Consider the following 14,888-nt stretch of genomic DNA (forward strand, 5'->3'; position numbering starts at 1 on the left):
CAAGAAGATTTACCATTTCTTCTTTGTTGGTCAGCTGGCGGTACTGGTACTGGTAATCGCGAGCCAATTGGTCGTAGAATTTATCCCAGAGAGTCTTCGTATCTGCTGGCATGGAATACAGCAGAATCGTAGCGAAGAGTTGACGAAGCTGGTACGGCATCTGAAAGAGCGAGGCTTCTTCCAGACACGCAACCCATTCGCGATCGCTCTCAAGGTAGCATGGCTGCTTCCAGCGGTTTGTTTTATTTTATTCGTAACACACCATCCATATGCGCTCCACCATCCACCATGCCCTTGCATCGCAAAGACACAGCTCCGGTGTGCGTCAGCGTGTGCGCCATCCACAGTGACATTGGTCAGCAATTGCACCGTTCCGATCGCACACAGGTTGGCCCCTGCATCGTCCGTCTATATGTACACACACAGACAGATGCGCTATGGGGCCACCTATTTTTTTCTTATATTAAAATGTATTTTGTTGGTGTTTTTACGTTTACGTATTCCCATTGTGGGTGTTTTACGCATGCATCAGATTTTTGGGTTCCTCACATATGGTATCAGAGGTGTGGGTCACTCCATTTCTCAATCGAACAATAACGGGGATCGTTTCAGTTATGATAGCTTGCAGATAGAAACATTGCATGATCGTATACTAATAATGACAGAATTTGTACCCCAGTGGAGGGCATCCCCCACCCAGCACTTCTTACCGGCACTGTGAGACTTACAAATCCAGACCTCTCCTCCTCCTGAACCGTTCACAATACCCTGTGGTAGTACCATAATCATCTCAATAAAGCGATCACTTTCCAATGCCCATTTTGATCCCGGGAGTTACCCGGGCGGTGTCACACTGTACTCATTGTTTTAGCATGTCGAAAATTCAGATATGGCTTGTGCAACGGCCAGAGAGTGACAGCGGCGGGGAGCGGGCTGCAACCTTTTTTGACAGTTTATTACATTTCAAAGTGCATGGGATTGGCACTCCAAAACATCATAAATGTACAGTAACGGCAACTGCATCCGTGGCAAACATGATACGCGGACACATGCTACATATTATGCAACACATGCCCTTACCACCACCAGCATGCACAACATCTGAATTACACAACCGAAGTAGACAGCAAGCCGTCCATGGAGACGTGATCAACGTCAATACATAATAATGGTAATAAGCCGGATAAACCGAAAAGTACCCATTGTACCCATCAAACAGTCAGCTGGGTTGCCCCATGGGGGTATTGACCCATGGGCGAAACTGTAGGGGGCGCTACGCAACTGGCCGTGGTCCCGGCAGGTGAAGCTGCCAGCTCAGTCCGCTAAGACTCACTGTATAGCGACCCCTGCCTACTCGTAAGGTAAAGTTCTTTGGGGACTCCACTAATCGCAGCACCCATTTTTTACATAAACATACGTAATATTAGCGTAACTACCATTCGCACACTTGCATACACACCACACTCACACAGCGCAGGGTCTGCGCCCAAAGTGCACTGCAGCACTGCGGCGCAGACCTTGGCAAACCTATGCTATCGCTCTTTTCCGGGCGTGTTAATTATTTATTTTCATCGAATGAAAGTGAGCTTTCGCTCTCTTCGAAATCAGAGCGAGCTGTTTGGGCGGGACCGTAAACAAATTAACGTCCAGATACGCACGCAGACGACCAAACCAGCGTAGTTGTTTAAGATGGTCATATTACAATCACGATTTTCACTGCTAGATGTCATCAAATAACAAAAGACGGAATATATTTATATAAATACACGCACAAACCCATTATAAACTCATGAGATTATGAATCGTTAGAATTATCATAACAATCACAAATTGTGACAAAGCGAAATTCCCACAAGCAAAACACCACGCTCACGTGACGAATTTTTAAACAAACTGCAACACTTCAGTGACAGAACTCAACAAAAAAAACGCCGCAGTAAAAAGAACCACATCAATGGACAAATCCTAAAAACAGACAACACACGCACGTTAGTAGCTGTTAGAAGAAAACAACACCTAGCACCTTCAACTATACACATCATACAGCCAACTCGTAAATGGGGCAGTATATGACAGCCTTCGCTGCTGTCGACGGGGCCAAGCAGCGAGTGTTTAACGCCATTGTTTCAGAATCCGTGTCATCATCCGGTCACAGCGCCTGAGCCAAACTACATCTCCCCAACAAGGCAGCCTTCCCTATGCTGTGTATTTTAGCAGTATATTTACGGACGCACTTGACGAGAACAATTCGTCTAGAAAAGGCAGGCGACTGGTTCTATCAACACGATTTCAAATTTCTATCCGAAAGAAGTATGAGTTCATTCATGAGTAGCATTCAGTAAGCCCCGATGGCACTAACCTATACACATTTATGATTAAACAAAGTAAATATTAGTCAAGAACAGGGCACGTCCACAAACTCTCAAATTGTAAACTCACATTGCATACTCTAACATTATAAACTCTAACAATATAACCTTTAAACTATGAGCTATACATTTCAACGCTTTAAAATAACACTACAAACTAGTGTCATAGTAAACTATATTGTTGTGAACTCTAATAATATAAGCTATGAGCGATACATTATAACGCTATAAAATAACATCATAAACTAGTGTTACAGTGATATTCGAATCTCATTCCATTTCTTAGCTAGTACTACATATGCCCGTGCATTATGCAGGATTAGCAGCATCAAAGGGAGGAGATATGGGAAATGCAGGTATGTGATTAGTACTACATATGCCCGTGCATTATGCAGGATTAGCAGCATCAAAGGGACGGGAAGGAGTGTTAATAGTATGTAGCTGCAGTAACTAAAACCACAACGTAAACAACTAAAGTATAAACTATATAGTATCATCAGTATACTAAATATACTCTACAATAATAAATAATTGCGATGATCCTATCGGAGTTTACATTTGAGCGACTAAAGTTTGCTTTGTTTAAACATAACATTTTAAACATAACAGTGTAGGTTAGTGCCATCGGTGTTTAGCGAATACTTCCAAAGAATTAACTCACATATTTATGACGTAATTTGGCATAATTTGGGTTGATTAGGGAGAACAAGACACCTGCCATGTCGACGAATTCTTAAGTACATGTATGTGATAAGATCATAAACTAGTGTTACAGTGAATTGCGTCTTAGCCCCCTCATATCGTTCCTTCGCAGGCGCTCGAGATTGAGTGTCCTGCTGTGGTCCGGAAGTATTCGCTAAACACCGATGGCACTAACCTACAATGTTATGTTTAAACAAAGCAAACTTTAGTCGCTCAAATGTAAACTCCGATAGGATCATCGCAATTAACTATATTGCTAAAATAACGTGAACACTCGAAAAGAATTGCGTCTTAGCCCCCTCATATCGTTCCTTCGCAGTCGCTCGAGATTGAGTGTCCTGCTGTGGTCCGAATTGTTTACTGCGATAACATTTGGCAGTTAAAAGCAGTCTGCAACCGTGAATTGTGCAGCTTGGAATAATTGAGGAATGCATTCATTTTAAATCGAGGACAATGGAGGGCATGGGGAACGTGTTTCTCCAGCGCTAATCCGATTTATTCAAAATAAGCGCACAATTACACACTGAGATGCACTTACATATTCATGCATGAAGCATAATGGGCACATTACCCTTCGGTATGTTAATAGACATGCGGATTGTGCCTTCCAAAATTAACAATCGAATGTAAATATCCTGAAAGACAAAGGATTGGATCCTAGGCGGGGAGTTTGAAGGCGGCTCAGAAGCAGAGCTCAATGCCATTCGAGAGGGAACTTGATGAGGTTGGACGCTCGACTCGTCGCTCTGCTGATCGCCCTTCAACCGCGAGACAACGCAGCCTGGCGAGCACAATTGCTCTGTCGACAGTTAGTCGACTTTGCGTCGGGAGAGTTCGTGGCGACATCTTCAGACGGGTTCCAGACATCGATATACCGTGAATCTCCAAGTAAGTGTCTATTTTCGCGGATAAACTCTTAAACGTTTTCGTCGTTGAATTAGCGGGATTTTTTCGTGTCTCGGTTAGACGCGAGTGTTGTTCTTGTTTTAGCCGTTAACAAAATCCAAAACTCAACGCTAATCGAGGCCGATTGCGTACTTTTGACTCGATAACACCGCTGCTGTTGCTACGCTCACATGGAGCAGAGACGCTCTCCACAGCCCCACGCACACGGAGGCAAGAAGCCATTCAATTGCTCTGTGTGTGAGAAGTCCTTTTCATGGCCATCACATCTTAAGAGACACCAGAGAACACACACGGGCGAGAAGCCATTCCTATGCCCTGTGTGTGGGAAGGCATTTGCACAGTCATCACATCTTCAGCTTCATCAGAGAGCACACACGGGCGAGAAGCCATTCCTATGCCCTGTGTGTGGTAAGGCATTTGCACACTCGTCAACTCTTCAAGACCATCAGAGAACACACACGAAAGAGAAGCCATTCCTGTGCTCTGTGTGTGGAAAGGCATTTGCACGGTCATCAACCATGAACAGGCATCAGAAGGTCCACAATGATAGGAAACTGAAATCAAAAGCTGAAGTTCAAGGTGGTGCAATGAGTCCTGAAGAATTTTCCAACTTCGATCCCATGCAGTTGGATCCCGAGAGATGGCTGGATGTAATGGAGTGGCTCGAGGATCAAACCGAGAGCTCGGGGTGACTAAAAAAATATGATGTCATGTGGTTATACCTATTAATCCGTATCGAGTACTTTTGGGTGTAATTTTGACCGTTTTAGTTTTCCAGTTTTTTTTTGTTTAATTACGTGCACAGTGGTGGTTTGTAATGTTATCGGATTTCTTGCCGAAGTGGTGTGATGAGCACTGGCTGTGAGAGGGTTGAATTGTAGTCGTTTGGTGTTCCAGTGCTAACATTTATTTTAAGATCATATTTAAGGACACTGTTGTTGATAAGAATTCGTCTGGACATGGCACGTGCCTTGTTCTACTCGATCAACCAAAATTAGTACAATGTCGGTCATACAGGAGTGTGATTTCATTCATGAGTAGTATTCACAGAGCCCCGATGACACTAACCTACCTAAAGTTATGGTTAAACAAAGTAATCTTGAGTGACTTAATTCTCAGAATCCGTGTCATCACACGGCCACAGCGCCTTAGCCAAACTACATCTCCCCAACAAGGCAGCCTTCACTATGCTGTGTATTTTAGCACTATATTTTCGGACGCACTTGAAGATAACAATTCGTCTAGAAAAGGCAGGCGACTTGTTCTACCAACATGATTTCAATTTATATCCGAAAGAAGTATGAGTTCATTCATGAGTAGTATTCACTAAGCCCCGATGGCACTAACCTACACACAGTTATGATTAAACAAAGTAAACATTAGTCGCTCATCCCAGCTCAGACATGATCATAGCAATTATTTCCAAATCCGTGTCGGGTCCCACGAGAACAGGGCACGTCCACAAACTCTCAAATTGTAAACTCACATTGCATACTCTAACATTATAAACTCTAACAATATAACCTTTAAACTATGAGCTATACATTGTAACGCTTTAAAATAACACTACAAACTAGTGTTATAGTAAACTATATTGTTGTGAACTCTAATAATATAAGCTATGAGCGATACATTATAACGCTATAAAATAACATCATAAACTAGTGTTACAGTGATATTCGAATCTCATTCCATTTCTTAGCTAGTACTACATATGCCCGTGCATTATGCAGGATTAGCAGCATCAAAGGGAGGGGATATGGAAAATGCAGGTATGTGATTAGTACTACATATGCCCGTGCATTATGCAGGATTAGCAGCATCAAGGGGAGGGGGGTATGGGAAATGCAGGTATGTGATTAGTACTACATATGCCCGTGCATTATGCAGGATTAGCAGCATCAAAGGGAGGAGATATGGGAAATGCAGGTATGTGATTAGTACTACATATGCCCGTGCATTATGCAGGATTAGCAGCATCAAAGGGACGGGAAGGAGTGTTAATAGTATGTAGCTGCAGTAACTAAAACCACAACGTAAACAACTAAAGTATAAACTATATAGTATCATCAGTATACTAAATATACTCTACAATAATAAATAATTGCGATGATCCTATCGGAGTTTACATTTGAGCGACTAAAGTTTGCTTTGTTTAAACATAACATTTTAAACATAACAGTGTAGGTTAGTGCCATCGGTGTTTAGCGAATACTTCCAAAAAATTAACTCACATATTTATGACGTAATTTGGCATAATTTGGGTTGATTAGGGAGAACAAGACACCTGCCATGTCGACGAATTCTTAAGTACATGTATGTGATAAGATCATAAACTAGTGTTACAGTGAATTGCGTCTTAGCCCCCTCATATCGTTCCTTCGCAGGCGCTCGAGATTGAGTGTCCTGCTGTGGTCCGGAAGTATTCGCTAAACACCGATGGCACTAACCTACAATGTTATGTTTAAACAAAGCAAACTTTAGTCGCTCAAATGTAAACTCCGATAGGATCATCGCAATTAACTATATTGCTAAAATAACGTGAACACTCGAAAAGAATTGCGTCTTAGCCCCCTCATATCGTTCCTTCGCAGTCGCTCGAGATTGAGTGTCCTGCTGTGGTCCGAATTGTTTACTGCGATAACATTTGGCAGTTAAAAGCAGTCTGCAACCGTGAATTGTGCAGCTTGGAATAATTGAGGAATGCATTCATTTTAAATCGAGGACAATGGAGGGCATGGGGAACGTGTTTCTCCAGCGCTAATCCGATTTATTCAAAATAAGCGCACAATTACACACTGAGATGCACTTACATATTCATGCATGAAGCATAATGGGCACATTACCCTTCGGTATGTTAATAGACATGCGGATTGTGCCTTCCAAAATTAACAATCGAATGTAAATATCCTGAAAGACAAAGGATTGGATCCTAGGCGGGGAGTTTGAAGGCGGCTCAGAAGCAGAGCTCAATGCCATTCGAGAGGGAACTTGATGAGGTTGGACGCTCGACTCGTCGCTCTGCTGATCGCCCTTCAACCGCGAGACAACGCAGCCTGGCGAGCACAATTGCTGTGTCGACAGTTAGTCGACTTTGCGTCGGGAGAGTTCGTGGCGACATCTTCAGACGGGTTCCAGACATCGATATACCGTGAATCTCCAAGTAAGTGTCTATTTTCGCGGATAAACTCTTAAACGTTTTCGTCGTTGAATTAGCGGGATTTTTTCGTGTCTCGGTTAGACGCGAGTGTTGTTCTTGTTTTAGCCGTTAACAAAATCCAAAACTCAACGCTAATCGAGGCCGATTGCGTACTTTTGACTCGATAACACCGCTGCTGTTGCTACGCTCACATGGAGCAGAGACGCTCTCCACAGCCCCACGCACACGGACGGAGGCAAGAAGCCATTCAATTGCTCTGTGTGTGAGAAGTCCTTTTCATGGCCATCACATCTTAAGAGACACCAGAGAACACACGGGCGAGAAGCCATTCCTATGCCCTGTGTGTGGGAAGGCATTTGCACAGTCATCACATCTTCAGATTCATCAGAGAGCACACACGGGCGAGAAGCCATTCCTATGCCCTGTGTGTGGTAAGGCATTTGCACACTCGTCAACTCTTCAAGACCATCAGAGAACACACACGAAAGAGAAGCCATTCCTGTGCTCTGTGTGTGGAAAGGCATTTGCACGGTCATCAACCATGAACAGGCATCAGAAGGTCCACAATGATAGGAAACTGAAATCAAAAGCTGAAGTTCAAGGTGGTGCAATGAGTCCTGAAGAATTTTCCACCTTCGATCCCATGCAGTTGGATCCCGAGAGATGGCTGGATGTAATGGAGTGGCTCGAGGATCAAACCGAGAGCTCGGGGTGACTAAAAAAATATGATGTCATGTGGTTATACTTATTAATCCGTATCGAGTACTTTTGGGTGTAATTTTGACCGTTTTAGTTTTCCAGTTTTTTTTTGTTTAATTACGTGCACAGTGGTGGTTTGTAATGTTATCGGATTTCTTGCCGAAGTGGTGTGATGAGCACTGGCTGTGAGAGGGTTGAATTGTAGTCGTTTGGTGTTCCAGTGCTAACATTTATTTTAAGATCATATTTAAGGACACTGTTGTTGATAAGAATTCGTCTGGACATGGCACGTGCCTTGTTCTACTCGATCAACCAAAATTAGTACAATGTCGGTCATACAGGAGTGTGATTTCATTCATGAGTAGTATTCACAGAGCCCCGATGACACTAACCTACCTAAAGTTATGGTTAAACAAAGTAATCTTGAGTGACTTAATTCTCAGAATCCGTGTCATCACACGGCCACAGCGCCTTAGCCAAACTCCATCTCCCCAACAAGGCAGCCTTCACTATGCTGTGTATTTTAGCACTATATTTTCGGACGCACTTGAAGATAACAATTCGTCTAGAAAAGGCAGGCGACTTGTTCTACCAACATGATTTCAATTTATATCCGAAAGAAGTATGAGTTCATTCATGAGTAGTATTCACTAAGCCCCGATGGCACTAACCTACACACAGTTATGATTAAACAAAGTAAACATTAGTCGCTCATCCCAGCTCAGACATGATCATAGCAATTATTTCCAAATCCGTGTCGGGTCCCACGAGAACAGGGCACGTCCACAAACTCTCAAATTGTAAACTCACATTGCATACTCTAACATTATAAACTCTAACAATATAACCTTTAAACTATGAGCTATACATTGTAACGCTTTAAAATAACACTACAAACTAGTGTTATAGTAAACTATATTGTTGTGAACTCTAATAATATAAGCTATGAGCGATACATTATAACGCTATAAAATAACATCATAAACTAGTGTTACAGTGATATTCGAATCTCATTCCATTTCTTAGCTAGTACTACATATGCCCGTGCATTATGCAGGATTAGCAGCATCAAAGGGAGGGGATATGGAAAATGCAGGTATGTGATTAGTACTACATATGCCCGTGCATTATGCAGGATTAGCAGCATCAAGGGGAGGGGGGTATGGGAAATGCAGGTATGTGATTAGTACTACATATGCCCGTGCATTATGCAGGATTAGCAGCATCAAAGGGAGGAGATATGGGAAATGCAGGTATGTGATTAGTACTACATATGCCCGTGCATTATGCAGGATTAGCAGCATCAAAGGGACGGGAAGGAGTGTTAATAGTATGTAGCTGCAGTAACTAAAACCACAACGTAAACAACTAAAGTATAAACTATATAGTATCATCAGTATACTAAATATACTCTACAATAATAAATAATTGCGATGATCCTATCGGAGTTTACATTTGAGCGACTAAAGTTTGCTTTGTTTAAACATAACATTTTAAACATAACAGTGTAGGTTAGTGCCATCGGTGTTTAGCGAATACTTCCAAAAAATTAACTCACATATTTATGACGTAATTTGGCATAATTTGGGTTGATTAGGGAGAACAAGACACCTGCCATGTCGACGAATTCTTAAGTACATGTATGTGATAAGATCATAAACTAGTGTTACAGTGAATTGCGTCTTAGCCCCCTCATATCGTTCCTTCGCAGGCGCTCGAGATTGAGTGTCCTGCTGTGGTCCGGAAGTATTCGCTAAACACCGATGGCACTAACCTACAATGTTATGTTTAAACAAAGCAAACTTTAGTCGCTCAAATGTAAACTCCGATAGGATCATCGCAATTAACTATATTGCTAAAATAACGTGAACACTCGAAAAGAATTGCGTCTTAGCCCCCTCATATCGTTCCTTCGCAGTCGCTCGAGATTGAGTGTCCTGCTGTGGTCCGAATTGTTTACTGCGATAACATTTGGCAGTTAAAAGCAGTCTGCAACCGTGAATTGTGCAGCTTGGAATAATTGAGGAATGCATTCATTTTAAATCGAGGACAATGGAGGGCATGGGGAACGTGTTTCTCCAGCGCTAATCCGATTTATTCAAAATAAGCGCACAATTACACACTGAGATGCACTTACATATTCATGCATGAAGCATAATGGGCACATTACCCTTCGGTATGTTAATAGACATGCGGATTGTGCCTTCCAAAATTAACAATCGAATGTAAATATCCTGAAAGACAAAGGATTGGATCCTAGGCGGGGAGTTTGAAGGCGGCTCAGAAGCAGAGCTCAATGCCATTCGAGAGGGAACTTGATGAGGTTGGACGCTCGACTCGTCGCTCTGCTGATCGCCCTTCAACCGCGAGACAACGCAGCCTGGCGAGCACAATTGCTGTGTCGACAGTTAGTCGACTTTGCGTCGGGAGAGTTCGTGGCGACATCTTCAGACGGGTTCCAGACATCGATATACCGTGAATCTCCAAGTAAGTGTCTATTTTCGCGGATAAACTCTTAAACGTTTTCGTCGTTGAATTAGCGGGATTTTTTCGTGTCTCGGTTAGACGCGAGTGTTGTTCTTGTTTTAGCCGTTAACAAAATCCAAAACTCAACGCTAATCGAGGCCGATTGCGTACTTTTGACTCGATAACACCGCTGCTGTTGCTACGCTCACATGGAGCAGAGACGCTCTCCACAGCCCCACGCACACGGACGGAGGCAAGAAGCCATTCAATTGCTCTGTGTGTGAGAAGTCCTTTTCATGGCCATCACATCTTAAGAGACACCAGAGAACACACGGGCGAGAAGCCATTCCTATGCCCTGTGTGTGGGAAGGCATTTGCACAGTCATCACATCTTCAGATTCATCAGAGAGCACACACGGGCGAGAAGCCATTCCTATGCCCTGTGTGTGGTAAGGCATTTGCACACTCGTCAACTCTTCAAGACCATCAGAGAACACACACGAAAGAGAAGCCATTCCTGTGCTCTGTGTGTGGAAAGGCATTTGCACGGTCATCAACCATGAACAGGCATCAGAAGGTCCACAATGATAGGAAACTGAAATCAAAAGCTGAAGTTCAAGGTGGTGCAATGAGTCCTGAAGAATTTTCCACCTTCGATCCCATGCAGTTGGATCCCGAGAGATGGCTGGATGTAATGGAGTGGCTCGAGGATCAAACCGAGAGCTCGGGGTGACTAAAAAAATATGATGTCATGTGGTTATACCTATTAATCCGTATCGAGTACTTTTGGGTGTAATTTTGACCGTTTTAGTTTTCCAGTTTTTTTTTGTTTAATTACGTGCACAGTGGTGGTTTGTAATGTTATCGGATTTCTTGCCGAAGTGGTGTGATGAGCACTGGCTGTGAGAGGGTTGAATTGTAGTCGTTTGGTGTTCCAGTGCTAACATTTATTTTAGCATCATATTTAAGGACACTGTTGTTGATAAGAATTCGTCTGGACATGGCACGTGCCTTGTTCTACTCGATCAACCAAAATTAGTACAATGTCGGTCATACAGGAGTGTGATTTCATTCATGAGTAGTATTCACAGAGCCCCGATGACACTAACCTACCTAAAGTTATGGTTAAACAAAGTAATCTTGAGTGACTTAATTCTCATTTCCAAAGACGTGTGGGGTCCTGCGAGAGCAGGTCCCGACTACAAACAGCTGGGCAGCAGAATCGGAAGTAGCTGCGTCGCCCTCAAAATGTGATGTTGCTGATGTTGTTGTCGCTGCTGTTTTTGCTGCTGTAGTTGCTACACATTATACAGCCCCAAAGAACCAACTCGTAAATGTTAGGGTATTTGACAGCCTTCGAACTTCTTACTTTCGTTCTCGATTAATTAAGACATTCTTGGCAAATGCTATCGCTTTCGCTCGTGATTTGCCTCCTAATTATTGGCCTCAGTTTTCGAGAACCAACAAAATAGATGAGATGTCCTCAAGTATTCCAAGCTGCACAATCCACGGTTTCAGACTGCGTTTAACAGGCAAATGTTATCAAAGTAAACAATTCGGACAACAGCAGGACACTCAATCTCGAGCATCTGCGAAGCAACAATATGAGGGCTAAGACCTACAAGTTTATTCGAGTGTTGACGTTATTTTAGCTATGTAGTTAAGTACATGTATATGATAAGAATTCGTCGACATGGCAGGTGTCTTGTTCTCCTTAATCAACCAAAATTATGACAAATTATGTCATAAATGAGTGTGAGCTAATTCTTCGGTAGTATTCGCTAAACACCGATGGCACTAACCTACACTAAGTTATGTTTAAACAAAGTAAACTTTAGTCGCTCAAATCTCAACTCAGATAGGATCATCGCAATTATTTCCATAGACGTGTGGGGTCCCACGAGAGCAGAGTCGGCGTGCAAACAGCCGGGCGGCAGTTGGAGCAGAAGCAGAAGTCGCTTCTTTGCCATCGAACGGTTTCGTAGCTGCTGTAGTTGCTTCTGTTACTGTTATATACGCAGCATGTTGGTGTCCCTTGATGGGATAACGCCTTCGATGAAAACTCTGATGCAACCTACCAGATCGATGCCATCGATCGACGCCTTTTGATATACTGTCACATTGTAAACTCTCACACTGTGAACTTTAACATTATGAATTCCAACAATATAAATTAAACATTAACATATACATTTGAAGAATATACAAAATACTGTAAATTAGTGTTATAGTAAACTCTAACAATATAAGCTATGAGCTATACATTATAAGGCTATACAATAGCATTATTAACTAGTGTTATAGATTAGAACAACCTATATTGAAGTGTGATATTCGAATCGCATTCAAATTATTCGAATAACTCCGTGGTCCTCTTCGAATCACACTACAGTCGTAAGTATGTAACATATATGTATGTAGTAAGTATGTGTGCATGTAACATGTCTGTTTGTAGTAAGTATTTGTGCATGTAACATGTCTGTATGTAACATGTATGTATGTAATACATACATGTAACATGTAAGTATGTAATACATACATGTTACATGCATACATATGTGAAACGGAACGTACAAGATCCGGATGGGATTAAAATAATTTGAATAACACTTTGCTGGATGAATGTTCCATCTCAATGGTATCAAATAGCAATATATATAATTGTAATTCGATTTTTATCCTGCATTTCGTACCCCTGATTCGCATATTCACTTACCATACGTACGACCACGGTGTGAGAGATTAGCATGATGTTATGTAAGAAATAAGCATGTAACCGTAGAAAAGGAGGAGAGCGGCCTCCTCGACGAGGGAGTGCAACCCAACGGGTGCAATCTAAAGGGCATGAGAGCATGATATATAATATTACATGTTTGAGTTTAACATGTGAGCGTTTACAATGTCAGAGTTGATCAAATGCGACGATCAAGGGCGTCAATCGGGTGCGATTGATCAAAGTCTTTAATCAAAGGCGTCATCCCATCACGGACCACCACCTCCCTGCGTATATAACTTCAAAAGAAGCAACAACAGCAGCAACAACAGCAGCAACAACACATTTCGAGGGCGACGCAGCTACTTCTGATTCAGCTGCTTCTGCTGCCCGGCTATTTGTAGCCGGGCACTGCTCTCGCGGGACCGCACACGTCTTTGGAAATGATTGCGATGATCACGTCTGAACTGAGAATTAAGTGACTAAATATTACTTTGTTTAATCATAACTGTATGTAGGTTAGTGTCATCATGGCTCGAAGAATACTACTCATGAATGAACTCACACTGTTTAATGACAGAAATTGTAATACTTTTGGCTGCCCGTGTAGGACAAGTCACCTTCCTTGTCTAGACGCATTCTAAACACAACACTGTACTTAAATATATTGCTAAAATAACGTCTACACCAAATTCAACATGCAGTTCCACCTCGGCCATGAGCAACCCACAGCACGCCCAGAGACAGGAGACCACGAGGGAAACGGCCTCAACTTGAAGAGAAAGTTTACAAACTCACGGATGCCATCACCCAGCTGCTACAACGCCTGTCGGATGAGACGCTGCGTCCCGCGGCACCAACCAGGCGAGTAAAGGAAGAGCTGAGCACGAATCGGAGGCCGCCATCCAAACATCAGCAGCAGTCGATCGCGTGATTCTAAAAGGACCACGTTGTTATTATACTCATTTTAATGCGATTCTATAACGCGCACCTCCCAGGTTGCATTTACGACTCGCGATATGCATCTACATATAACACTAGCAGACGCCGCCCGCTTCGCGGGCTGTGTGTATATGCTTGGTTGGTGGGGAGTTGAAAGTGGCTGGACACAATATACATGTTTTGGTGATTGTTCAATGTTTATTTTTGTGAGGTTATATGTATTTTTATGAGACGCTCAATGGACAATATTCAAGAATGCAAGTTATTGAAATACAAAATGCAGCTTATTCAAATATCTGGCGATACACGATATTCTTCGTGTACACTCCGTCTTCCTCCTCGGCGTCAGGTCCCTCAATAAGCGCATTGATGTTAGATCTTGCCGTGACTCGCGATCGTGCCACGTACAGTTGGCCGTGCGAGAAGCATGGCGTTGGTAGATATAACCCCAGGTTGTGAACAGTTTGCCCTTGCGCCTTGTTGATGGTCATCGCGAAGGCTGGGACAACGGGGAACTGTTTGCGCCGAAGTCGAAATGGGAAGTCCTTCGTGTCCAATTCGCGTCAGATATGGTTTATCTCAAGCAGCGAGTCCAAGACCAAGTGTGGGTACTCGGAAAGCCGCAGGAGGTCGTCAAAGTCCGACAGAGCCATCCCACCTGCCGTGAGGAACTCGTGGAGGCTGTGAACGGTCTTGAACTTTACCATTTCTTTTATTTTCTTTGATGCTGCTAATCCTGCATAATGCACGGGTATAAGTAGTACTAATCACATACCTGCATTTCCCATATCCCCTCCCATTGATGCTGCTAATCCTGCATAATGCACGGGCATAAGTAGTACTAATCACAAACCTGCATTTCCCATATCCCCTCCCTTTGATGCTGCTAATCCTGCATAATGCACGGGCATAAGTAGCAGTAATCACATAC

At 42.9% G+C, this 14,888-nt stretch overlaps 1 protein-coding gene across 1 annotated transcript in view; it reads left to right on the plus strand.

The window, feature by feature from the left end:
* The first annotated feature begins 288 nt into the window (after positions 1 to 288).
* The window catches only part of LOC144737822 (uncharacterized), a 29,404-nt gene continuing 14,804 nt past the window's right edge, over positions 289 to 14,888 (plus strand). The window contains exons 1-4 of the mRNA XM_078620696.1: positions 289 to 387; positions 4,307 to 4,503; positions 7,435 to 7,686; positions 10,618 to 10,840. Coding sequence (XP_078476822.1) covers positions 289 to 387; positions 4,307 to 4,503; positions 7,435 to 7,686; positions 10,618 to 10,840 — 771 coding nt within the window. The remainder of the gene's footprint in view (positions 388 to 4,306; positions 4,504 to 7,434; positions 7,687 to 10,617; positions 10,841 to 14,888) is intronic.

Source organism: Lampetra planeri, chromosome 74, assembly GCF_965212315.1.
Source record: "Lampetra planeri chromosome 74, kcLamPlan1.2.h2, whole genome shotgun sequence".
NCBI classification, from domain to species: Eukaryota; Metazoa; Chordata; class Hyperoartia; order Petromyzontiformes; family Petromyzontidae; genus Lampetra; species Lampetra planeri.